This window comes from Pristis pectinata, chromosome 20 (assembly GCF_009764475.1).
Source record: "Pristis pectinata isolate sPriPec2 chromosome 20, sPriPec2.1.pri, whole genome shotgun sequence".
Taxonomy (NCBI): Eukaryota; Metazoa; Chordata; class Chondrichthyes; order Rhinopristiformes; family Pristidae; genus Pristis; species Pristis pectinata.
This window is the reverse complement of record NC_067424.1, coordinates 1538853-1566371: the sequence shown is the minus strand read 5'-3', so window position 1 is coordinate 1566371 and position 27519 is coordinate 1538853. Positions and strand designations below refer to the sequence as shown.

General features: G+C 43.8%; 1 protein-coding gene across 1 annotated transcript in view; it reads left to right on the top strand.

Annotated features, from left to right (window-relative positions):
* The window catches only part of LOC127581010 (sushi, von Willebrand factor type A, EGF and pentraxin domain-containing protein 1-like), a 67713-nt gene extending 47891 nt beyond the window's left edge, over nucleotides 1–19822 (top strand). The window contains exons 16-20 of the mRNA XM_052035068.1: nucleotides 2158–2226; nucleotides 10210–10230; nucleotides 11432–11519; nucleotides 14522–14661; nucleotides 19682–19822. Coding sequence (XP_051891028.1) covers nucleotides 2158–2226; nucleotides 10210–10230; nucleotides 11432–11519; nucleotides 14522–14633 — 290 coding nt within the window. The 3' untranslated portion in view covers nucleotides 14634–14661; nucleotides 19682–19822. The remainder of the gene's footprint in view (nucleotides 1–2157; nucleotides 2227–10209; nucleotides 10231–11431; nucleotides 11520–14521; nucleotides 14662–19681) is intronic.
* The last annotated feature ends 7697 nt before the right edge of the window (nucleotides 19823–27519 follow it).

The window sequence follows — 27519 nt, the reverse complement described above, 5'->3', positions numbered from 1 at the left end:
GGATAGGGCTATAAACTAAATAGTAGGGGGGGTGGGTTCAACAGCTTGGAAAAGTATGGATAAAGTAAAAGGGAAGGAGAGTACAGGAGAGGTTACTGAAGTCTCCAGAATAGACAGAAAGTTTAGAAAGGGATAAGAATTTAACTTCAGGCAACATGGAGACAAATTTGAGAAGAAGGGCGGTGAGTACAGGACTGAAGGTGTTATATTTGAATGCACGCAGTACACGAAGTAAATGAGCTCATAGCGCAGTTAGATATTGGCAGATATAACAATTGGCATCACAGTGTCCTGGTTGGAAGAAAATCACAGCTGGGAGCTAAATATCCAAGCGTACTTTCCTATCCTGTCGAAAAGACAGGCAGGTGGGCAGAGGGGGTGGGGTGCCTCTGTTGGCAAAAAATGAAATCAAATCCTTAGCAAGAAGTGACATAGGATCAGAAGATGTAGAATCCTTGTGGGTCGAGTTAAGAAACTGCAAGTTGGGAGTTATACGGGTCTCCGAATAGTAGCCAGGATGTGGGGTACAAATTACAACAGGAGATAGAAAAGGCATGTAAAAAGGGCAATGTCACAGTGGTCATGGGGGGATTTCAATATGCAGGTAGACTGGGAAAATCAGGTTGGTACTGGATTCCAAGAGAAGGAATTTGTAGAATACCGACGAGATGGCTTTTTGGAGCAGCTTGTGGTCGAGCCCTTTAGGGAAAAGGCAATTCTGGATTTAGTGTTGTGCAATGAACCAGATTTGATTAGCAAGCTTAAAATAAAGAAACTCTTAGGAGGCCGTGACCATAATATGATAGAATTCACCCTGCAGTTTGAGAGGGAGAAGCTAAGATTGGTATTACAGTTGAGTAAAGGTAACTACAGGGGCATGAGAGAGGAGCTGGCCAAAGTTGATTGTAAGGAGATCCTAGCAGGGCTGACGGTAAAGCAGCAATGGCAGGAGTTTCTGGGAGTGATTCAGAAGATGCAGGATCAGTTCATCCCAAGATTGTACCTACCTCTTCAGTTTCCACTCCGGCAGCTTGTTCCACATACCCACCACCCTTGTGTAAAAAGGTTTTCCTTCAGGTCCCTTTTGAATCTTCCCCCTCTCACCTTAAATCTATGTCTTCTGGTTTCAGGCTCCCCTACACTCAGAAAAAGACTGTGGCCATCCACCTTATCTACAACCCTCATGATTTTATATGCATCTATTAGGTCACCCCTCAGCCTCCTACGCTCCAGAAAAAAATTAGTCCCAGCCTCTCATAACTCAAACCCTCCAGTTCCATAACATCCTTGTGAATCTTTCATGCAGCCTTTCCAGCATAATGACATCCTTCGTGTAGTTGGGCAACCAGAACTGCGCACTGTACTCCAAGTGTGGTCTCACCAATGTCTTGTACAGTTGCAAGGGAGTGATGTATAGAAGACAATGTATTTGATCTTGCCAATGCTTAATTCAAAAAGGTGGTTATTCAACCAGGACTTCATTTTGAATGGACCGTACAACTGCAAGGAAGCATTCTGCGATCAAAACAAATTAAGGGGGACAACTGGTATCATCGAATAAATAAGGTTATTATTATTGGTCCATTATTGTCATGTACCGAGACAGAGTGAAAAGCTTTTGCTTGCGTGCCATCCAGACGACTCATTCCATACACAAGTACATCGAGGTAGTAAACAGGAAAAAAAAAGCAGAATGCAGAACATAGTGTTAGTTACAGAGAAAGTGCAGTGCAGGCGGACAAATAAAATGCAAGGGCCACGACGAGGTAGATTGGGAGATCAAGAGTTCACCTTTGGCGTATAAGAGGTCCGTTCAAGAGTCATGCAACAGCAGCTGGGAAACCCTTGGATTGACGCAGTGCTCTACATACTTGCTGCTGAAGTCTGTGACGAAGTTAGATTCATTTAGATTGGCCGCTGAGTCCTTAATTTTGGACTAGTCCACCGACTCAGATCTGCAATACAAACTGTAGATTTAAAATCAATAAAATTCTTGACATTTAAAATGGTGAAGACAAATGTCCAAGTTTATAAATTATAACAAGAAATGTGAGTAATCAGTTACAATATAATGGCAGGTTAAGATTAATATTTAGAGGATCCGAATATTTTTGTTGTGTCATTTTGTCATTTTCATCCTTGCCTTTCTGTACCTAGAAATAAAGTCATCCCTCGTGAGGATTTCTGAGACTGGAGAACACGCGTTGGAGTCCCCACAAGCTGATGGTACTGTGCAGCAGTTATTACTTTCCTTTTGATAAATTTACAGTTGGCTCATTTGACATTTCTGATCACCCAACATAGACTTGGAATTACTGTAGTTATAAATGTTGCCACAGTTCTGCCCAGCTTGTATGGTGAAGGCAGAATTTTCTTGGTCAGTGGAGCGAGAGCTGCATTCACCTCTTTATGACGCAGTTTCTCTCGAGCAATATCCATGCTTCTCTGTTACTACTCGAAACACTGGTGCCTAATTTCTTCTTGGGTTGACTGGGTATAAAATTGGGCTGGAATTTCTGGCTCTTTGTCTATAGCATCAAACATCCTTCATGTGCAGCTAAATTAAGTTGACAGTGACAGCCCTGGGAAAAACACTAATTTGTGGCCTATTAAAGTAGTATTAATGTTTGATTTTGTATTATCTGTTAACCAAACATTATGAGAGGGGCTGTGGGCATGCTATTTTGGCACCAGAAGAGTGGGGACCCTTGCAGGCTGCCCCCAGCACATTCTCAGTAACGCAAAAAGACGCATTTCACTGTGTGTTTCCATGTACATGTGACTAATAAATAAATACCTTATCTCATCTGAAATGGGGCAGGGTGGAGGGAGGTGGATTACAGGCAGCTAATCCATTACTGCTCTTGTTTTGCCACCTTTGAAAGTTAAAATCTTTATCTTTTTACAAGTTTTATTATAGACTTTAATTGCACAGATTTTTTCCTTTTATTTCCTTTATTCATTCACAAGATATGAGCACTGGTGGTAAGGTCGATAGTTAAACTGTTCTCTAAATACCCTGGAACTGAATCAACACTGTTACATTTAGGCCAGACCAGCGGTAGTGGGAGTGTCATCATCAGTAGATTTTTCTTAACGTTCAGAATTTATTTTACATAACTTCTCCAACTGGTGGGATTTGAATTTATAACACCAAGTCAACAGTTCAGGGCTGAAGATTGCTTGCCCGGTAACTTAGTTTCTAGCCACTGTGCCCAAAGTTTAGTCCACTAGTTACCAGTGATTAACTTGCTGGAACTCTTTTTTGGCCATGTGTATCTAAAGAGGGATGTACATTTTCACAACACACTTTGTACATTTGGAAGTTAGGAGAGTGACTGGTGTTCTTTGGTAAAGAGTTGTCCACGTGTCTTCCAATCAGAATCAGGTTTATTATCACAGACTAGTATGTCATGAAATGTGTTGTTTAGTGGCAGTAGTACAGTGCAAAGACATTATAAGTGACTATAAATTACAAATAAATAGTGCAACAAAAAAGAATAACAAAGTAGTGTTCATGGACCATTCAGAAATTTGATGGTGGAGGGGAAGAGTCATCGAGTGTGGCTCTTCAGGCTCCTGTACCTCCTCCCCGATGGTAGTAACACGAAGAGGCCATGTCCTGGATGGTGGGGATCCTCAGTGATGGATGCCACCTTCTTGAGGCACCACCTCATGAAGTTGTCCTCGATGGTGGGGAGGGTTGTGTGGTTTCCGAAAGGAGGAGGAACTTCCAAGATCGGTATTAATCTTTAGTATTTGCACATTATTGTCAATGTGTTGTCTGGTCAATCAGACTCTGTTTACAAGGGTCACTTTCAGCATTACTCAGCACAGGTAATTCACACATTTTTAGCATGACCAGAGAAATAAAGAGGTGACGGAGCTCCAACTTACAAAAGAAAACATAAAACATGGAACAATAGGGGCAGGAGTAGGTCGTTCGGCCCTCCAATCCTGCTTCACATTTAAAATATGGCTGATCCTGTGCACATGACTATATTCCTGTCCTCTCTCCAAGGCCCCGGATGTCTTTTGTATAGAGAAATCTATCTATTCTTAGTGTCATAGAGTCATACAGCACGGAAACAGGTCCATGCTGACCAAGATGCCTCATCCAAGCTAGTCCCATTTGCCAGCATTTGGCCCATAACCTTCTAAACCTTTCCAATCCATGTACCTGTTTAACTGCCTTTGTAAACATGTTCAGTGACCTGGCCTCCACAGCTATTTGTGTTATGATTTCCACTTGTTCACTGCCCTCTGCATGAAGAAATTTCTCATCTCAGTCCTTGATGTCTTACTCTATATCCCAAGACTTTAGCCCCCGTTTCTGGAGCCCAGGCCTGGAGAAACATGCTCCCTTCATTCAGCTACCAAGCCATGTCAAAATGTTTTAAGTTTCAATTAGATCCACTCCCATTCTCAACACCCAGTCTCTCCTACAACAATCCTGCCATCCCAGGAATCAGTCTGGTTAACCATCTTTGCTTTCCTTCTGTGGATAGTATATCCTTTCTTAGGTGTGGATACCAAGACTACACACAATGCTGCAGGCCTCGTCAATGCCCTATATAATTGTGGGAAGACGTACTTGCTGCTGCACTTGCAGTGAGGGCCAACACACCAAGTGCCTTCTTAAATATTTGCTGCACCTGTATGTTAGCCTGTAGTGACTGTAGTACAAGGACACTGAGGTTCCTTTGTACATCAGTAATTCCCAATGTATCACCATTTAAGTAATACTGCCTTTCTACTTGCCCTACCGAAATGGATAAGTTCACATTTATCCACATTTACTGCACCTGCCATGCATTTCTGCACTCATTCAACGTATCTAACTGGCCTGGAATGCTCTTGCTTCCTCCTCAACTCAAAATTTGCACAAAGGTTTGTGATGTTGGTAAACTCAGGAACATTGAATTCCGTACCATTATCAAAATCATTGATAAATATTGTGAATAGCTGGATTGTGAAGTGTGAAAATTGTAAATAGCACCTCTAAAAAGACCCATTTATTCCTACTCTCCCCTGTTAGTACATTTGCCCAATTCCACGTGCTTTAATGTTGCACACTAACCTTTTATTTGGGCCTTTATCAAAGACCTTCAGAAAATCCAAATACACATTTCTGGTTCTGCCTGATCAATTGGACCAGTTACATTCTCAGCAACTCCAACAGGTTTGTCAAACATGACTTTTCTTTCATAAATCCATGTTGACTTTGTCTAATTCCATTGGTATTTTTTAAATGCAGTGTTATCACCTCCTTTATAACAGTCTGCAGCATTTTCCCTTCTAATGGCATTAAAGTACCTGGCCTGTAGTTCCGTGTTTCCACTTCCTCCTTTGTTAAATAGTGGGCTTACATCTCTTATTCTCCAACATGCAGGAACTGTTCTTTAATCCACAGCAGTTTGGAAGATGACAACCATTGCCACCTCTTTCAGCACTCAGGGATGAAGATTACCAGGTCCTGTGGATTAACCACCTTCCAGCCCGGTTAATTTCTCTAGCACTTTTTGTTGACTGATACTCATTTTATTTAATTCCACCGTTCCATTGGGCTCTTGGTTCCCTACCATTCCAGTTATCCACCCTCTTCTGTGACAGCAGAACCAAAGTATTTAGAACATAGAACAGTACAGCACAGTACGGGCCCTTCGGCCCACGATGTTGTACTGATTTATATAAACCTTATCCCCTTTCAATGTATCCTCCTCTCTCCTTCACCTCCCATAACCCTCTCTTTTTCTTTCGTCCATGCACCTATCCAATAGTCTCTTAAATGTCCCTATCGTATCAGCCCCTACCACCCCCACCCACCCCCAGCAGTGCATTCCAGGCACCTACCACCTGTGTAGAAAAACCTACCTCTGGCATCTCCCCTGAACTTTCCTCCACACACCTTAAACAGGTGACTTCTAGTATTGGCCATTGCCACCCTGGGGAAAAGATGCTGACTGTCCACTCTGTCTATGCCTCTCATAATCTTATACACCTCTATTAAGTCTCCTCTCATCTTCAGTTGCTTCAAAGAGAAAAGCCCTAACTCGCTCAACCTCTCCTCATAAGTCATGCTCTCCAACCCAGGCAGCATCCTTGTAAACCTCCTCTGCACCCTCTCCAAAGCTTCCACGTCCTTCCTAATGATGTGGCGAACAGAACTGAACACAATATTCTAAGTGTGGTCTAACCAGAGTCTTGTAGAGCTGAAATATTACCTCGCAGCTCTTGAACTCAATCCCCCGACTAATGAAGGCCAGCACACCATATGCCTTCTTAACTGCCCTATCCACTTGTGTGGCAACTTTGAGGGAGCTATGTACTTGGACCCCAAGATCTCTCTGTTCCTCCACACTGCTAAGAATCCTGTACCCTGTACCATGTACCCTGCCTTCAAGTTTGTTGTTCCAAAGTGTATCACTTCACACTTCTCTGGATTGAACTCCATCTGCCACTTCTCCGCCCTGCTCTGCATCCTGTCTAAATCCCATTGCAACCTACAACAACCTTCTTCACTGTCTACTACACCATCAACCTTCGTGTCATCTGCAAACTTACCAACACATCCTTTCACTTCCTCATCCTAATCATGTATAAAAATCATAAAGAGCAGGGGTCCCAGAACAGATCCCTGTGGAACACCACTAGTCACCAACCTCCATGTCGAATGCTCTCCTTCTACAACCACCCTCTGCCTTCTGTGGGCAAGCCAATTTTGAATCCACACAGCCAATTTTCCATGGATTCCATACCTCCTGAATGAGCCTACCATGGAGAACCTTGTCAAACGCCTTGCTAAAATCTATATATTACCACATCCATCGCACTACCTTCATCAATTTGTCTTGTCACTTCCTCAAAAATCTCTATTAGGCTCATGAGGCATGACCTGCCCTTCACAAAGGCATGTTGACTATCTCTAATAAGACTATGCTTCTCCAAATGATCATAAATCCTGTCCCTAAGAATCCTCTCCAATAGTTTGTCCAGCACCAGCGTAAGACTCACTGGTCTATAATTCCTGGGATTATCCTTTTTACCTTTCTTGAACAGTGGAACAACGTTTGCCATCTGCCAATCCTCTGGTACCACTCCTGTGGCCAGGGGGGACTCAAAGATCATTAATGCTCCAGCAATCTCTTCCCTCACTTCCCGTAGTAACCTGGGGTATATCCTGTCTGACCCCAGGGACTTATCTATCCTAATGCTTTTTAGTAGCTCCAACACTGCTTCTTTCTTGACATGCTCCAACACATGTGCCTGTTCTACGCTAATCCCGCGTCCGTCCAAGTCCCTCTCCCTGGTGAGCACTGAAGCAAAATATTTATTTAGGACCTCCCCTACCTCCTTCACCTCCAGACACATTGAACAGTCCTACCCTCACCCTAGTCATCCTCTTGTTCCTCACATATGTGTAGAATGCCTTAGGGTTTTCCTTAACCCTACTTGCAAGGCCCTCTCATGTTCCCTTCTAGCTCTCTGAAGTCCTTTCTTAAGCTACTTTCTGGCTACCTTATAACTCTCAAGAGCCCTATCTGAGTTTTTGCTTCCTAAACCTTAAATATGCTTCCTTCTTCCTCTTGACTAAACCTTCCACTTCTCTGGTTAACCACGGTTCCTTCACCCTACCATCCTCTCCTTGTCTCAGTAGGACAAACCTATCTTGAACCCCATGTAAGTGGTCCCTAAACAAGCTCCACATTTCTGTGGTACATTTGTCAGAGAACATCCGTTCCCAGTTTATGCTCCCAAGTTCTTGCCTAATACCATCGTAACTTGCCCTCTCCCAATTAACACTTTCCCATAATGTCTGCTCCTATCCTTGTCCATGGCTATGCTAAAGGTCAGGGAGTTGTGGTCACTGTCTCTGAAATGCTCGCTCACTGAGAGGTCTTTCACCTGACCAGGTTCATTAATTAATTACCAGATCCAGCATGGCCTCTCCTCTAGTCAGCCTGTCTACATACTATGTCAGGAATCCTTCCTGGACACACCTAACAAATTCTGCCCCATCTAAACCTTTTGCACTAAGGAGGTGCCAATCAATGTAAGGGAAGTCGAAGTCTCCCATGACAACAACCCTCTTATTTTTGCATCTTTTCAAAATCTGCCGACTTAGCTCCTCCTCAGTGTCCCTTTAGCTATTTGGGGGCCTATAGAATACCCCCAATAGAGTGATTGCTCCCTTCCTGTTTCTGACTTCCACCCACACTGACTCAATAGACGATCCTTCTATGATGTCCTTCCTTTCTACAGCTGTGATATTATCCCTGATTAGCAATGCCACCACCCCCCCCCCCCCACCCCTTCTACCCACTTCCCTATCCCTGGAACCTCAAGCAGCCACTCCTGCCCTTGCGACAGCCAAGTTTCTGTAATGGCCTCAACATTGTAATTGCATGTACTGATCCATGCTCTAAGTTCATCACCCTTATTCTGAACACTTCTCGCATTAAGGTAAACACATTTCAACCCATCTGACTGACTGCATTTATGCCCCGTCCCCTGCCTATCCTTCCTCACCTTCTCTGTACACATCGAATCTACTTCTACACCAACTGATCCATCTTCTAACTTAACACTCCGGTTCCCATCCGCCTGCCAATCTAGTTTAAACCCTCCCCAACAGCTCTAGCAAACCTGCCCACAGGGACATTGGTCCCCCTCCAGTTCAGGTGTAACCTGTCCCTTCTGTACAGGTCGTACCTTCCCCAGAAGAGATCCCACTGATCCACAAATCTGAACCCCTGCCCCCTGCACCAACTCTTCAGCCACTCCAGTCTGCCGTGCTTTCCTATTCTTTCCCTCCCTGGCGCGGGGCACAGGCAGCAATCTAGAGATTACCACCCATAAGGTCCTGCTTTTTAGCTTCCTTCCTAACTCCCAATACTTGTTGTTCAGGACCTCATCCCTTATCTTACTTATGTCATTGGTACCAATGTGTACCACGACTTCTGGCTGCTCACCCTCCTCCTTAAAAATGCTCTGCACTTGAACCGAGATGTCTCTGACCCTGGCACCTGGAAGGCAACAGATCATCTGGGAGTCTTGTTCTTGCCCGCAGAATCTCCTGTCTGACCCCTAACCAATGAATCCCCTATCACTACCACACTCCTCTTCCCCCCCTCCCCACCCCCCCCCCCCCTTCCCCTTCTGAGCCACCGAGCTAGACTCTGTGCCAGAGACCCGGCTGCTGTGGCTCTCCACCAGTGATTCATCCCCCCCAACAGCATCCAAAGTGACTTGCTTGTTATCAAGGGAAACAGTCACCGGGGTATCCTGTACTGACTGCCTATTCCTTTCCCCCTCCTAATGGTCACCCAACTACCTATATCCCTAGATGTAACTGGTAATTCCAATCCATCATCTCCTCAGCTTCCTGAATGATCCGGAGTTCGTCCAGCTGCAGCTCCAGCTCCCTAACGTGGTCTGTAAGGAGCTGCAGCTGGACGCACTTCCTGCAGGTGAAGTCCTCGGGGACACTGGAGGTCTCCCTGACTTCCCACATCCTACAGGAGGAGCAGACTCCTGCCCCAACTGCCGTTCCCACTATTCTGTACAAAGAAAATTACAAATAACAGAGAAAGAAAGAGAACCTGCCAGAAGCCTCCGCTCACCTATCCACCTGAAGCCTCTTTAGCTAAAGCCTCAGCTCCCCACTCTCTCTGTCCCACTCACTCTGGCATTTCTTTATTCCCCATAAAAATTCTATTTATGACTGAAAGGGACCTACATTTCATTGATTATTTTCTTTTTCCGCACCTTTAGAAACTTTTACAGTCTACTATATTCCTTCCTGTGTTTTATGTACTGTCTTTGTTCTCTCAGTCAATCTTATGCTCCATTTTTGCTGCATTCTAAACTGCTCTCAGTTTTCAGGCTTGCTACTTTTTCTGACAACTTTGCATGACTCCTCTGTGGATCTAATGCTGTCCTTAGTTTCTTTTTTTAGCCACAGTTGGGTTGTTTTTCCTCTTGTGTTTTGTGCCAGAAAGCAATGTTTAACTAATGTGTAATAATGTGGTTACTTCATTTAAATGTTTAGTTCAGCAGTATTAAATATTTCCTCTCTTCACCTTTCTATCTGACAAAGGCCTATCCTAATGGTAACTAGAGACTTCTGATAAATCAAACATTGTATGTATCGTTCAGCTGCAAATTTGTATAAAGCCAATGTAATCTTTGTTTTATTCAATCTTACAGCACAAGGGAAGCAAGGCCTTGGTGAGGATAATTGGATAATACAAGTTTTTCATTATATTTATGAACATTGTACTGTTTAATTTGTTTTACAGTGTATAGTTTGCAAGTGTGTGCAATTATAGTGTATGTTAGTGAGTTGTAATGTTGGTAATTGTACAAATAAATTTTAATGAAATTAGCTTACACCATTCAACAGTCCAGGTCATGAGATCCTTGTTCATCTCAAGGCATTGCCTGTTGCCTTCTGATGTCATTTTGAATTAAGTTCTTAAGATGAGTAAATTCTTGTCAAATAAAAATTTTACTTATTGATAAAAGATGTAAATATTAAAGTATTTCATGAGGGAAATTACTAGTTTTCAAATTTGATTTTGATATCTTGACTGTGACATCAATTGCAAATTGAAGTCTTTCATTGGTAACTTTAACAGTTGGATAGCTCCTCTATTCTGCCACTGGTTTAAGTTGCTGTGTAATTTCTAAGCTTCAGGTTTGTTTTACATTTATTGTATAGTGAGAAATCATTGCAGTTTTGCTTATTATATTGAAAGTGAGAAAATTCAACTTTGATGTTCACATCTTGTCCTTACTGGGAAGGAACTGACTAGCGGCAGATTCTGCAGAACATTTACCTTAGTTCTACCAGCTGGTCCTGAGCCTTTTGTAGATATAATTCAGTAGTCTTATGCTTGCGGAGAGTTTGTGATCTCATGATATGTTCTTCGAGGATCCTATAGTTCTCTGGGCAGAATCAGCCCAAGTAACACCACATGGTAACATGCTTCAGTTTTCTTTGACTCTATAAGAATATAAAGATCAAAGTTACAATTGAGTTCATTATCATATGCACGTACATGTATGCAGAGGTGCAATGAGAACCTTACTTGCAGGAGCATCATGGGCACATAGTAACATCCATAAAAAACAGATTATACACAATTTTTACAATAAGAACAAAAAACAAGACCATTTTATTTCTAAGTGGTCATAGTGTTGCTAAACTGCAGTGATTAGGGTTGTGCTGGTTGGTTCAAGAACTGAATGGTTGAAGGAATGTGGTAATAAACCACATTTTACGATGCAGTTTCAGGACAGCAGCAGCTAGAGTTTAGATAAATAACTATTATTGGGCCAATCACTGTTAACATTACAAATATGTTCTCTTTTCTCCGTACAGTACCTTTTTTGATCTGGTCACTTTTAATCATGTGTATTGTTTCAGGAACTGCTGGCATTATTGTCGTTTGTATTATTGTCCTTTGTCTTGCTATTGGTGTTACTGCTGGATTATCCCACTATCAGAAGAAAAGGTGAGATCCTCTCATATTCTCATCACTTTGCGCCTTACTTCCCACTGTCTGTATCTTTATTCTTTGCTTTACCTGGTTTGTACATTATTTTTTACCTTTTGCTTTCCTTCGAGCTTCACTTCATTTACTAAGGCAAATCAGACCTTAAGACTGTCACAGTAAACCATTAAAGAAATCTTATTTAACTGCATTGTCAACAGATGATGAGATCTAATGGATCACTGCATCCATGAAAATATAAAACAAGGATTACTGTTTAATCTTACATCTGCATAAATCACTCTTGCTGGCTAATCTCAATACGAAACTTGTGTATTCCACCCACTGACTCTCAGTCCTAAATGATTTAGCCCATATCCCAAGACTATAACACCTCTCAAATTCCCTTTCATAAATCCATGTCAACTTTTTTGATCTCATTGATGTTTTCCAGATAACCCGTTTATAATAGACTCTGATGTTAAGCTAATTGGCCTGTAGTTCCCTATTTTCTGTCCTTCCTCTTTAACTAGTCGGGTTACATTTATCACCTTCTAACCTGCAGCAATTGTTCAATAACCTACGTATGTGACAATAATAAACCAATACCAAGATGATCAACCAATGCATCCACTTCTTCCATGGCCACTTCTTTTCATACTCTGGAATGCAGATTATGAGGCCTTGCAGATCCATCGGCTTTCTGTCAATTAATTTCTCCTGCGATATTTTCTTTTACCAAGGCAGTTGGAGTTTAATCCAAACAAGTGTAAGTTGTTGCACTTTGGGAGGTCAAATGTAAGGGTAGGACAGTCTGATGTACAGAGGGATCTTGGGGTCCAAGTCCACAGTTCCCTGAAAGTGGCCACGCAGGTAGATATGGTGGTAAAGAAGGCATGCTTGCCTTCATTGGTCAGGGCATTGAGTACGAGAGTCAGGAAGTCACGTTGCAGCTATATAGAACTTTAGTGAGGCCACACTTGGAGTATTGTGTGCATTTCTGGTCACCCCATCACGGGAAGGATGTGGAGGCTTTGGAGAGGGTGCAGAAGAGGTTTATAAAATTATGAGAGGCATAGTTAGGGTATAGGCAATCTTTTTCTCAGCATAGATATGTCAAATGCTAGAGGTTATAGCTCTAAGGTGAGAGGGAGAAAAGCTTAAAGGAGATGTGCAATGTAAGTTTGTTTTTTTATACAGTGGTAGGTGTTTGGAATGGTTTGCCGGGGTAGTGGTGGAAGTGATTTAGTTTAATTTGGCATAGTGTTCAGTGCAAATATCGTGGGCCTGTTCCTGTGCTGTTCTATACTAATTTCTGTTAATTAGAGTCTTGGTGCCCTAGAATTTCAGGGAAGCCTCTTGTCCGAGAAGACAGAGCCACTTCTTTGTTTCTCCTTATAAACTCTCCCATTTCTGACTGTAAAGAATTTATACTTGTCTTCAATAAATGTTTCTTTTCTCAGAATTTTTATTATGCACTTTTACATTCCTTGCAAATGTACTGTAGTTTTGCTCACTTTTTGCATTTTTAGCTGAATTCCAAACTGCTCCAACTTCACAGGTTTGCTACTTTTACTGGGAACTTAATGATTCCTCTTTGGATCTGTTACTGACCCCAACTTCTGTTAGCTGTGGTTCGGTCACTTTTCCTTTGAGTGTATGTGCGGGGAAGGGAAGTATAGCTGTTGCATTTCCTGCATTTGTTCCTGAAACATTTTCCATTGTCTATCACTGCCATTTGAATTTTGATCTCACTTTTCAATGGCCAGTAAAAATCTTAATTTTGATGTTATTCCAGATTTTGTCAGGGAATGTCAGTAAATCTCTGTATTACTCAGTGTAATTGTCCACAGCTTTGGTGGAAGTTCTGGTTGCTGTCAGTTCACTGGTGTTTTAGCCACAGTCTGATGCTGGATTTCTCTCTGGAGCAGCAACATGGACACTGTCCTCAGTACTTCTGGAACAAACTGCCTTGAAAATCTGTACTGGGATGGATATGATACAGGGATGTGGCCATTAATTTCAACGAGGGAAACAGTTACAAAGGACTAAAGTGTATATTAATTTATTTTAAACAAAACTCAAACTACAGATGCTGGAAACACTCAGCAGGTCAGGTAGCATTAGTGGAAAGAGAAACAGTTAACCTTTCATGTCCAGGACACTATCCTGGAAGAGTGAGAACAAGTTACACTGGCAGACCCTTCATCAGACTTATTTCTGACTGTAAGGGACCTTTGTCCACTAGTTTTTTTAAAAAAAACTTTCCTACATGCCTGTGGTGCTTTAGGACTTAGACATTTAATTTTTCTAAGTTTTCAAGATATTTTAATCTTTGGTTACATTCTGAAGGTCAGATGTATTAATGGCTTACTGACATTTCATGCAGGATTTTTTTAATATATACATGTCTCTGAAGACAAATACAAAATTATTTAAAATCTCTGCCACTTTCATATTCCCCATTATGTTTTCCTGTCTCTGTAGGGACCCACATTTATCCTTGCTACTCTCTCCCCTTTCACATCTTTTACCTTCAGATTCAGATCAGTTTATTGTCATATACACTACCGTGTAATGAAATTCCTTGCTCACATGAAGCCCAGAGTAAACAGTGTACATGTTAACAATATATAAACAATGACAAGCACAAAGCAGTAAAATGGCGCAAAGTACAGCCGTGCAATCTGAAGTAGTGCAAAAAGAAATGCTAAAGAGTCAATAACAGAATAACTGAGGGGTAGAATCAATTCAATTTATCAATTCTTGTCCTCCCTTGCTGAGTTTTAGTGCATTCCAAACCCTCAACACAAGATAGAGAAAAGTTTCCAGTATTCGTCAGCTTCCTCCCCCACCCTGCATCCGTTTTCTCCTCATGTAAATGTCAGTTAAAATTACCTTGATTAACAATTAATTTTCTCGAAGTGGCTTTGTTCTTTTCTATATTTGGGCTACTGTATTAATGTTTTACAAATTTCACTACCGATATGCTGAATTGTTATTGAATTTTCATTTATAATTAGATGCTGGTTATCCAGACAGTGTAAAAGCTGCAAGAAGACTCACATCAACCCTCAGCCCAATCAAAGCCAAGGGGAGGCCCATTTTGAGGAATATGCTGATCACCCAACTTGATCTTAATGCAGTAAACCCTACAATAAAGGTAGATATTTAATATAAATTCTAGTTTTTAGGCTACAAGTAAAATATAATGATCCAGCATCAGATTGTTCAGAAATCCTGATGGAATGACACCTGGCTCACTCGTTATCCAGATCTGGAGTGCAAGCAGGGTGTGTGGCCAGAGCCAGGGGTCCAGACCATGGGCAGGGCTGGGGTCTGGACTAACAGCCAGAGCTGGGGTTGGGGTTAGTCACACCAGGTGTCAGGGACAGGGGTGGGTTTGCATTTGGAGTCAGGTCTGAGATGCCTGTGTACTTACTGTTCCCTTTAAACTCACCAGGTTTACTGGAAAATATATTTCATTAGTGTAGAGAAACAAAGGACTGCAGCTGCTGGAATCTGGATGAAAAACACGCTGATGCTGGAGGAACTCAGCAGGCCAGGCAGCATCCGTGGAGAAAAGCAGGCGGTCAACGTTTCGGGTCAGGACCCTTCTTCAGGACTGAAGATAGGAAAAGGGGAACCCAATATACAGGAGGGAAAGGCAGAGCAGTGATAGGTGGACAAAAGAGGGGAGTTGGGGTGGGCACAGGGTGGTGATAGGTAGGTGCGGGTAAGAGACAGTGATGGGCAGGTGTGGGGGAGCAGATCCACCGGGGGGTGGGTCACAGGAGAGAAAGGGAAAAAGGGAGAAAAAAAGAGAGGCTGGGAGAGGGAAGGGAGGATGGTTGGAGGGGGAGGTGTTGGTGGGTGAGTGTGGGGATTACTTAGTGGGAGAATTCAGCGCTCCAAGATGGAAAGTGAGGTGCTACTCCTCCAAACTGGAGGAACAGCTCCTCATTTTCCATCTTAGAACCTTGCAGCCTAACAGCATGAACATTGAACTCTCCTTACGTAATCCCCACCCCCCAACCATGCATCTCTTCTTCCCTCCCTCTCCTTACCTGTGACCCATCCCCTGGTGGATCTGCTCTCCCCTCCTCCCCCACACCTGCCCATCACTGTCTCTTACCTGCATCTACCTATCACCACCCTGTGCCCACCCCGCCTCCCCTCTTTGTCCACCTATCACTGCTCTGCGTTTCCCTCCTATATATTGGGCTTCCCCTTTTCCTATCTTCAGTCCTGAAGAAGGGTCCTGACCCGAAACGTTGACCGCCTGCTTTTCTCCACGGATGCTGCCTGGCCTGCTGAGTTCCTCCAGCATCAGAGTGTTTTTCATTTATTACATTAGTTTAACATGCAAGAAAAAGTGAAATTAGTGTTGGACTATTAATAGGAATAATATCCAATAGTCCAGAACATCTCATCTGGCACTAACAGAGTCTGTGCTGAATTATTAGAGTTTTACTGTACTATTTTGGTACAATATTGAATATTTAAGCGTTTTTTTCTTGATCACTTGGCTAACTTCATTAAAACGGATTATCTGGTTAATATGGTCTTGCTTTTATGTTTATGGGATTTTGCAGCATTTTGGAGGAGGTGGTTCTGCAGCAGCTGGGTTGCACTTTGTGAGCCTTTGACAGCAAGGACATACCTTACATCTGTGGAATAGTGGGGAGGGAGGGGTAGAAACTTGAAGCCTAGGAGTTGGATTTTTCCAGACAGATACTAAATATAAATAAAAGATACAAATGAAGAGAGAGGAGATCCGAGACTGCAGATGGTTGGCGGTTGGCTGAGCACCCCCGGCAGTTTGTTTTTTGGTACAAATGAAAAGCCTGACTGTGAATGTGCTAAAATGAAGCAGGAGTGCTGACGTCTGTGTGCAAGGAAAGCAAATATGACATTAATTAAATCAGTCACATCCTGAAAAATATCTTCCTAGAATTTTAGAAACAGGACTGGGATTTAGAGAGGAGGTGTACAGAATGAACACTTAAACAATGCAGTCCAAGTGTCCTTCTTGGAGATTAGTTTTGGAATCGTTGTAATAATTTTCTTTTCTGAAGTCAAGTTAAGCAGTTAAACAATGTAATTGTGTCTGCCTTTAGCTGCAGAAAGGAAGGATAGCCCAGGGCAAGATAGCACGCGGTGTTTAACTGACCCATTCAGTCCTGATGTGCACCAGTGCTATTGTTGGGATTGGAAAATTCATTTAACAAAAGAAAACATTGACAGTTAATCTGCCCTTTATCAAAAGTATTGGCTGCTATTTACTGGGTTACACATTAGTAGGGATTTCTTAATGTTGTTTTAAGAGTTTGCTTTTCTCTCTAGATAATAACCAAACCTAGCCTGTAATTGGCAAATGTCACACATGCACCCTGTCCCCATCTTTTCACATCCCAGTCAGGTAATGTGTTGCAGTGACCCTGTGGTGCTAATTTCACACAAGCCCCCCACCCCAGAGCAAAAGTTTATTGCATTTGCAGGTTCAAGGTTTCATGTGATAGAAGGGCCTTCCAATCAAGCCTGTTACTGAGGCACCCTCCAGTGCTGCAGAGGTAGTTGTATAGGTCATGTGGGATTGTTGGGTACAGATTGTACTGGAGGGGTGGGTATTGGTTTATTATCGTCAATTGTACCGAGGTACAGTGAAAAACTTGTCTTGCATACTGATCGTACAGGTCAATTCATTACACAGTGCAGTTACATTGGGTTAGTACAGAGTGCATTGATGTAGTACAGGTAAAAACAATAACAGTACAGAGTAAAGTGTCACAGCTACAGAGAAAGTGCAGTGCAATAAGGTGCAAGGTCACAACAAGGTAGATCATGAGGTCAGAGTCCATCTCATCGTATAAGGGAACCGTTCAATAGTCTTATCACAGTGGGGTAGAAGCTGCCCTTGAGTCTGGTGGGACGTGCCCTCAGGCTCCTGTATCTTCTACCAGATGGAAGAGGAGAGAAGGGAGAATGTCCTGGGTGGGTGGGGTCTTTGATTATGCTGGCTGCTGGGGTTTGTTGGATGCTGGTGAGGAATGTTGGGACTGGAGTTGGAAGCATGTGGTTAGGCATTGGGGGGTGGGGGGGGGGAGCAGGACATCAGTGATTTTGGCTGGAGGGCAAGGGCTGGTGGACATGAGTGAATTGGGAAGGGTGGTCATGTGGGAGAGTGGGCGGATATGGCTGGTCATACATTTGGTATCCCTGACACAGTGAGGGATGCAAACACTGAAGGAGAACCCACTTCAAGATAAACATTATCCGCATCTCCCCATTTCTTGCCTCACTGGCATGTGGCACGGGTAGTAATCCTGAGGTCACCACCCTGGAGGTCCTGCCTTTTAACTTAGCACCCAACTCCCTGAACTCACTTTGCAAGACCTCAGCCTTCCTGCCCATGTCATTGGTGCCGATGTGGACCACGACTTCTGGCTGCTCACCCTCCCCCTTAAAAACGTCGTGGGCTCAGAGACATCCAACCCTGGCACCTGGGAGGCAACATACCATCCAGGAGTCTCATTCTCTTCCACAGAATCTCCTGTCTGTTCCCCTAACCAATGGATCCTCTATCACTACCACCCTCTTTCAACCCCCACTTCCGAGCCAGACTCCATGCCAGAGACCTGGCCACCGTGGCTTTCCTCTGGTAGGTCATCCCCTCCCCTCCAATATACTTGTTATTGAGGGAACAGCCACAGGGGTACCCTGTGGTGACTGCCTGTCCCTTTACCCTCTCCCGACAGTCACCCAGCTGCCTGCATCCTAGGTGTGACTGCCTCCCTGTAATTCCTGTCAATCTCTCAGTTTCCCAAATGAACTAGAGTTCATCCAGCTCCCGTTTCCTAACACAGTCAATAAGGAACTGCAGGCAGACGCACTTCTCGTGGGTGTAATCATCAGGGACACTGGAGGCTCGCTGATTTCCCACATCCTACAAGAGGAGCACACCACTGCCCTGACTGCCATTTCACTCCTCTACTGTGGAATAAGAGAAAAGCAAAGACCTCGCCCTAGCCTCCAGCCACTGTAGCCTCCTGAACCAAAGCCAAGTCAATGATAACAATAAAATAAACTAAAACCCTTACCTGTTCTTACCCATGTCTTCTCTCTGAAGACTTTTTCCCCTAGAGAGCTGCTCTCACTCTCCAAACTTGGGCCACTTAGTCTGCCTCATCACACCAAAGCCTCAGCTCCCCCCTCCCCTCTTCCCCCCCCCCCCTTCTATCTCTCACCTTAAGCTTATGCCCTTTAGTTTTTGATACCCCTACCATGGGGAGAAAAAGGTTTCAACTATTTCCCTTATCTCTGCCACTGCTAATCTTGTATACATAAAGCAGGTCCAGCCTGTCCAATCTCTCCCAATGACTACAGTCCCCCAGTCCAGGCAACAGTCTCAGCGAGGCCTTTTACAGCTGGGGGAAGAGTTCCTTTCTCCAGTAACAAACCCATCCATAATAAAGGCCTTCGGTGACCTGTGTCCAAGCACATCGAGATCCCTTTTAGCATTAACACGACCCGATCTCCCCCCATTTAACAAATTTGTGCTTTGTGCACATTTTTCCACATTCCATTCCATTGGTCGTGTTATTGCTCACTCTCTCAGTTTGTGCAGCCTTTGAAGCCTCTATGGTCTCCTACATATTCATTATTTTACCTAGTTTCATCAGTAACTTGGAAACATTTGGTCTCAGCCAGGTTGTTGACATAGATGGTAAACTGCTGCCCCAAGCATCGATCCCTGTGATGGGCCAGTGGTCACAGACTGTAAACCCGAGAAGGACCTGTTGATTCCTCTTCTTGGCTTTATGTCCAATAATCAATGCTCAATCCATGTCAGTACATTACGGCTAGCTCCATGTTTGGGACCTTATCGAAAGCTCAATCCCATTCTTTCAAGGTGTTCTGTCCTGTTTCTCTCTCCACAGATGCTGACTGACCAGCTGGTCTCCAACAGCTCCAGTTTTTTTTTCAGATTTCCAGCGTCCACACCGTTTACTTTTGCTTACTGCAGCTCTTTTATCTTGTAACTAAATACTAATCCCACAACAAATGATTTGTTTACCATATTTCTTATGAGAATGCAAATTTTCTAGTCTGCCATTTTCAATGTGTTTTAAACATCTATGATTTTAAGATTTTTTCTAATTGTCATTATTTTTGCCCCACAGGTCAAAATTCTATCATTGCAAACTTCTGGCAACATTCTAATTCAATTAATCTCATCTCAACAGAAATTAACCAAAGCATTTTCCTTCATTGTGTGTTGCAAAGCACTCATTGAGTTGGGAGTTGGAGTTGTTTCTCATTAAGACATTTAATATGTTTTAAAAGGCAGATGAAAACATGTTTATTTAAATGTATTTGGTCATAGTTGTGTTTGCAAGATGTTATTCAGGTCCCAATTGAGGACTTTAGTACTGATTGGTGTTCTGATGACGTTTATTTTCAGGGAACTTCCACAGTTTGTTTAAGCTTTATTCTGCGTTTCCTTTCCATTTCCAGTGGATATGTTACCTACAGAGACTTTGTGAAATTCATGACCCAATGTTGAAACCATAAAAAAGACCAATTCTGTTTATGTTCCATTATTTTCCTATGGCATGGCTCACCAAAAGTGCGATTGCATTCTAAGCTCTGTTTGGGGCTGAGTGTTCAAACATGACCTCTCAGTGCCTGGTCTTGTTTCTCACATTGTCCTACTGCTTTGAGTTATGTTTGGAATGAGATCCTTGGGCCTATTTGCTGATGTTCAGTTGACAATGAGATCACCTATGGCATAAACAGTTGTTTCACTGAGAAGTTAGTTGGGCATAAATATTGTACTTCAGAACACCTGATTTTAAGTGGAATCTCAACTCTTTGGTGTTGATTTCTGATCTTGCTTCACTGTTCAGGGTTCAGGTACCAACTAGATCTGATTGAATTTTGTATGAAATATTGATGCTTTCAAAATCTGACAAACATCTGTTTATTTGAATGCCTTGTCTTGTATTTGAAATATTTCTGGTAATAAACATCATAAAAGAATTGGCATCTCCTGCATTCTGGGTCAGATAAATATCAAAAAATTAAAGTTATATTCCATTCACAAATGTTCAATGCACAGCCATCAAAAACAACACGGTCACATTCAATAATAGAACATTGTCTTTTGAAAACCATTTATTTACGGGTTTGTAAATTATTAGAACCATAGACTGCAGAAAGATCCAAATGGTCCAGTTTTCCTCTGCTGGTCCTTCGGAAGTGCAGTTGTTTTGGTCCCAGATCCAATGCTGTTTCTCAGTAATATCCTCATCCTCAAGAATCTCTGCAACCCTTTTTAAAAAGTTATGGATAAAATTGGCTTCTTTGTCCTTCTTGAACCCAGCAATTCTTTTGAGTTTGAACATTTCTCCTCATCTCCCATCTTGCTGCTTATCTGCTTTATTATCAGTGGTATCTGGTACTGCTGCACCCTGCTGAGGGTATTGTTTTATTCCGACTCCCTTCTATCAAAGCTTCTCGTCATCTTGACACCCTCTATTAAATCACCTCATATCCTTCACTCTTCCAGACTGAATGCTTTCCACTTGTTGAATTGGAAGTCCCTCATCCTGGCAGACCTCCTCTGCACACGTTCTAAAGCCTCTACAACTTTGCTAATGTGCCCAGAAGCGTCTGCAGTACTCCATTAGTTCTGAAGTATTTATATTGGAGTGTGTTTGTGTCGCCACATATAACCTTGGTCTTTGTGTCTCAGTCCTAGCACAATGCAGCTGGAAGCTGTGGTTATAGAACACAAGCTGTTGTCCACAGTACCATTAAACTGGAGACCACAGAGTGGCTAGCCTGAGGAGTTTGCAAACCATTAAATCTTTATTTAATTCTTCTAAAGAAGAAAATTGAGAGCCACACTTTTAACTTTGTGCACCATCCTAGACAGGGAATGGATGCAGATTGTTTAAATTTATTTTCAGATAAGTGTCAACACCAGCAGTCTTTGTGCCTACCCAACCAGTCCCTGAACTGTGGATGGTTAGGCTGTTCCAAAGAGTGGTTAAACTACATTATTATGGGCTTGCAGTTGTCAGTGAGAGCAGATTCCCCCACCAAAGGACATCAGTGACCATTTCCGTTACCATTACTGAGACTTTTTTATAGTTTCAAGTTTATTCACTTGAATTCGCCAGCTGCCATGGTGGGATTTGAACTCGTGTCTCTGGATCAAAGAGCTCAAGGTCTGGCTGCAGTCCAGGTAATTTAACCACTACGTTATGATATCCCGGAGTCAGCTCTTTGCAGCATGATGCAATTTAACAACTGGTCTCACAGGTGGCAGTCTCAGTTCCCTGCTACATCTGGCAGCACAATCATCGGCTTTGACTGTTCCACTGTTTCGAGAGTTTCTTTAAAAGAGCAGCCCTAAGGAGCAGATATGCAGAGCTCCATGTAATCAGTTCACAAGATGTAAAACAGCACACTTCATTTTTAAATGTTTCCAAAAGAAAATCTCCTGGCAGTGGAGCCTGTGCCTGGAGGTTCAGTTGCTGGTCTGTGTTAGAAGCAGGTCTACTGGATTATTAGAGACAGAGGGTGGAAAGAGGACTGGATTATTTTGCTGCGTGAGATTGCTGATGTGTTCAGTGTCCCCCTGAGAAACTGGAGGTCCTGTGTACAGGATTGTGCGGGTGTCGGGTGGCAGGGGCTGCTTGTGCTGCATTAACTTGAGTCATGGCCAGCTGCTGAGTTGACAGTGAGCCCAGTGTGAACAACAGGACACGCTGACCGGGGCGGGGGGGGGGGGGGGGGGGGGGGGGGGGGGGGGGGCAGACTCTGCTCCATTGTAAGTGAAAGGGGATAACTTATCATTGCCTTCCAAAGACTGCTGCTCACACTACACACACGCACGCACACGCACGCACACGCGCACGCGCGCACACACACACACACACACACACACACACAGACATAGACGACATAGACATACACACAGGCACACACACACAGGCACACACACACACAGGCACAGAGACACGCACACACATACAGACATGCACACACTACACACACACAGACATATACACACTCACACACACACACTCACAAACAGACACACAGACACATTTACACACACACACACACACACACACACACACACACACACACACACACACACACACACACACACACACACACACACACAACTAAAAGGCTTTGACCAGCATTCTGACCAAATCAGGATCATAAACGTAATGCTCCCGTTGAGGAATCTGGGCAGGCAGTCATCGAACTCCACCGTATATTGCCAGACACCCCGCGCAGGCCAGGCTGGGTCACAGCGGCAGAACATTTCCAAATGAATGGTGCATGACAGGACTCAAGTTTTACCTTCAGGTTTTCAAACCACTGTTCTTTTCAGAGTCACATTGCTTTTTGATTTGATTTGTACCCGGGGTACCTCCCTAGCCAAGAGTAACCTGCTATAAATACTGCAAATCTGATATCAAACAAACTGCTCCGACTACTCTGAAGGTCGGGCAGCATCCGCAGAGAGAGGAGCGGAATGAATGCCTCAGTTCCATAACCTGTCATCAGAAATCTTGCTCACTGCTGTCAGCATTTCTACATTTTCCCACTTTATGATCTCCACGCAATCCTGTAACACTGGAAGCAGCTGGGAGTGGGGTTTGGCAACAGGTTTCAAACTAAATATTTTCACCAGTTGATTGTAATTCAACTTGAAGTAACAGACTGAGCATATAATGTAAGGAAAAAGACAGAGCTCCCACAGAGCTCCAGAAACTTGACACTATTCCAGAACAAAGCAGCATCCACCAGTCCAAACGTTCATTCTCTACACCAGCCGTGCACAGCGGCTGCAGCGTCTACCATCTACAAGATACACCACAGTTGTCCAGGTTACTCCAGCAGCACACCCAGATTCCCCAACCTCTACAACTTAGAACGACAAGGGCTTCAGGCACAAGGGAACGCCACCACTTACAGATCCGATCCAAGTCACACATCATTCTAACTTCAGGAATACATCATCTGCTTTCCATTGTTACTGGAGTTCTTCTCCACCCCTGTGGGAGCATCTTGACCACACGACTGCAGCAGTCCAACAAAATGGCCCAGCACCACCTTCTCAAAGGCAGTGAGGACGGGCAATGAATGCTGGTCTTGTCAGTGACCTTTAGATACCTAACGACAAAGAAATGCTGGTAAAATGTACTGGATTTGATTTATTTTACATATTTATCGGATGAGACACTATTGCTAATCCTTACTTGCCCTGAAGGTTGTGGTGAGCTGCAGCCTGTGTGATTTGTGCACTCAGTACGCGTGGCTCTGTTCTTAATATGTTGATATTGTACGCAGCATCCCTACTGCAAAACACTGTTTCAGTTCAGTTTGAGATCTCTTGGTAAAGATATTAAAAATTGTGATTAACTTGGAAAAGTGACACGTTCTAAGTGAAACTGTCCCACAGGTGCTGAAGTGTCTGAATGCTGGGCATTTCTGGGCATATGATGGAACAGTACATCACAGACACGGACCCTTTGGCCCACCTTGTTCCTGCCCACCGTGACGCCTATCCACGCAAATCCCATCTGCCCACATTAGGCCCCTACCTCCCTACGCCTTTCCTTTCTAAGTACTTGTCCGAATGTTTTATAAACACTGTAACTGTACCTGCCTGCACCACCTCCTCCGACAGCTCGTTCCACACACCCACCTCCCTCTGTGTGGGAAAACTTATCCCTCGGGTCCCCTTTATAACTTTCTCCCCTCTCACCTTAATCCTGTGCCCTCTACTTCTGGACTTCCCTGGCCTGGAAAAAAAATCTACCCTGTCTATGCCCCTCAACATTTTATAAACCTCCATAAAGCCATCCCTCAGCCTCCTACGTTCCAGTGAGAATAAACCCAACCTTTCCTGTAACTGCAGCCAACATCCCGGGAGTGATGGATTTAGTCAAAGTAAAGCTCCTGTGGGATAAACAGAATAGTACAGCACTGAACAGGCCATTCGGCTCATGGTGTTGTGCCGATCTTGACTTATACGAAATGTCCTCATCCTGTGTATCATCCACATCCCTCCATTCCCTCCATATTCAGGTGTCTAAAAGCCTCTTAAACTCCACCAAACTGCCTGCTTCCACTACTACCCCTGGTGACCCATTCCAGGCACACACCACTCTCCGCGTAAAAAACTTGCCCCTCACGTCACCTTTAAACTTCCCCTCCGTCCCACCTTAAAAGCATGTGTTTGACATTTCTACCCTGGGGAAAAGATTCTACCCGTCTAGCTATGCATCTCAATAATTTTAAAGTCTTCTCTAAGACTTCTGCCGCTCTAGGGGAACAACCTAAGTTTGTCCAACCTCTCCTTATAGCTCATACCCTCTAATCCAGGCAGCATCCTGGTGAACCTCTTCTGCGCCCTCTCCACAGTCTCCACATCCTTCCTGTAATGGGGCGACCAGAACTGCACACAACACTCCAAGTGCAGTCTGACTAGAGTTTTATACAACTGCAGCATGACGTCCTTACCCTTAGGCTCAACACCCCTACCAATGAAGGCAAGCATTCCATACGCCTTCTTTACCACCTTATCCACTTGCATGGCCACCTTCAGTGAACTATGGAACCCCAAGACCCCTGTGTACCTCAATGCTATTAAGGGGCCTACCATTAACTGTATACTTTCTCCTTTCATTTGACTGACCTCAGCCTCCTCACCCTAATAATTCGACATTTCATTCTTCAAAAAAAATACAGCTTTACTCTTTAAAACAAAGAGATACACCGCACCTAATAATATGGGACTTCTAGTAATCTGTAGCATGTTAGTACAAACAAAAACTTTCCAAAGAACCTATACCAAACATGATGCATTGTAGCCACTAAAAAGTGTGATTCCAATATGTGGAATTCTGGTCTGTTGCTCTTTGAGTGTGGCTGATGCTGTTTGCTGCTATAAGCAATTCTATTTTTGAACACAGCAAGGAATTAATTCTCATGTTAAAGCCAAAATTCCCATCCTGTTTTAAATTTTGAGAGGGTTAAGAGCTTGCCTGTACTGTGGAAGAGTGTTAAATCTGTAAGATGTTTGGAATTGAATTATTGCCGGGGTAAGGCAGTGATTCATACATGCAGAATGCCACTGATTCCTACAGCTCATTGCTGGTGATCACGTCCCAACCTTCTGCCCGTTCTACTGTCACCAGAAGTGCTCACATGTTGGACTTTCAGTCACTAATCTGCTGCATTCCAAACTCAGCTCAAGTCCTGATGCAGGGTTTCTGAAACATCGACAACTTCTCTCCCCCCACAGATGCTGCTCGACCAGCTGAGTTCCTCCGGTAGGTTGTGTGTTGCTCCAGATTCCAGCTTCTGCTGTCTCCTGTGTCTGCAATCCAAACACTGCCTCAATTTTTGTCATCAGGCCTGTTTCTAAACATTGATATTTTGGCACCTGCCTCAGGCAGGCAGGGTCAATAGGAGCTGGGCTCCAGGACGAGCAGTTTGTGTGGACAGTGTGACCAAAATCACACTGACTCACAGGTACTGGTATTGGTTTATTATTGTCACTTGTACCGAGGTACAGTGAAAAACTTGTCTTGCGTACCGATTGTACAGATCAATTCATTACACAGCACATTGAGGTAGTACAGGTAAAAACAATAACAGAATGCAGAGTAAAGTGTCACAGCTACAGGGAAATGCAGTGCAGGCAGACAATAAGGTGCAAGGTCATATCAAGGTAGATCGTGAGGTCAAGAGTCCATCTCTTTGTATAAGGGAACCGTTCAATAGTCTTATCACAGTGGGGTAGAAGCTGTCCTTGAACCTGGTGGTACGTGCCCTCAGGCTCCTGTATCTTCAGCCTGATGGGAGGGGGAGGAGAGAGAGTGACCCAGGTGGGTGGGGTCTTTGATTATATTGGCTGCTTCACCAAGGCAGCGAGAAGTATAGACAGAGTCCATGGAAGGCAGGCTGGTTTCCGTGACATACTGGGCTGTGTCCACAACTCTCTGTGGTTTCTTGTGGTCCTGGACAGAACAGTTGCCATACCAAGCTGTGATGCATCCAGATAGGATGCTTTCTATGGTGCATCGATAAAAGTTGGTGAGTGTCAAAGGGGACATGCCAAATTTCTTTAGCCTCCTGAGGAAGTAGAGGTGCTGGTGGGCTTTCTTGGCTGTAGCGTCTATGTGGTTGGACCAGGACAGGCTATTGGTGATGTTCACTCCTAGGAACTTGAAGCTCTTAACCCTCTCAACCTCAGCACCATTGATGTAGACAGGAACATGTACACCGCCCCCTTTCCTGAAGTCAATGACCAGCTCTTTTGTTTTGTTGACATTGAGGGAAAGGTTGTTGTCATGAGACCATGTCACTAAGCCGTCCTTCCTATACTCCGACTCATCGTTATTTGAGATAGGCCCTCTATGGTGGTATCATCTGCAAACTTGTAGATGGAGTTAGAGCAGAATCTGGCCACACAGTCATGAGTGTATAGAGAGTAGAGTAAAGGGCTGAGGACGCAGCCTTGTGGGGCACCAGTGCTGAGGTAAATATGCTGAGCAGAGTCTGCCAGTAGGGGTGAGCTGTCTGCATTAACAATTCCCTAAAGATCTTCTAGCCTGCTTCTGCCTGGTCACGATGCTCTGCCACTGGTGGCAGTGTTTGTGAAGCGCTGTGCCAAGTGTTGCATGGGATGCTGAGCTGAGGAAGAAGCAGGCTCCTGATTCACATCAGGAACCTGAAGACCCAGGTGAAGAGGTGCCAGGATGTGGTCTGTACCACGTGTGCTGCGAGCATGGCTACAAACTGGTACCACAGTGAGATTAGTGGGGCAAGGTGTTGGCGAGACACGAGAGACGACAGACGCTGGAATCTGGAACAACACACACAGAATGCGGGAGGAACTCAGCAGATCAGGCAGCAGCTGTGGAGGGAAATAAACAGTCAATGTTTTGGGCCGAGACCCTTCATCAGGACTGGAAAAGAAGAG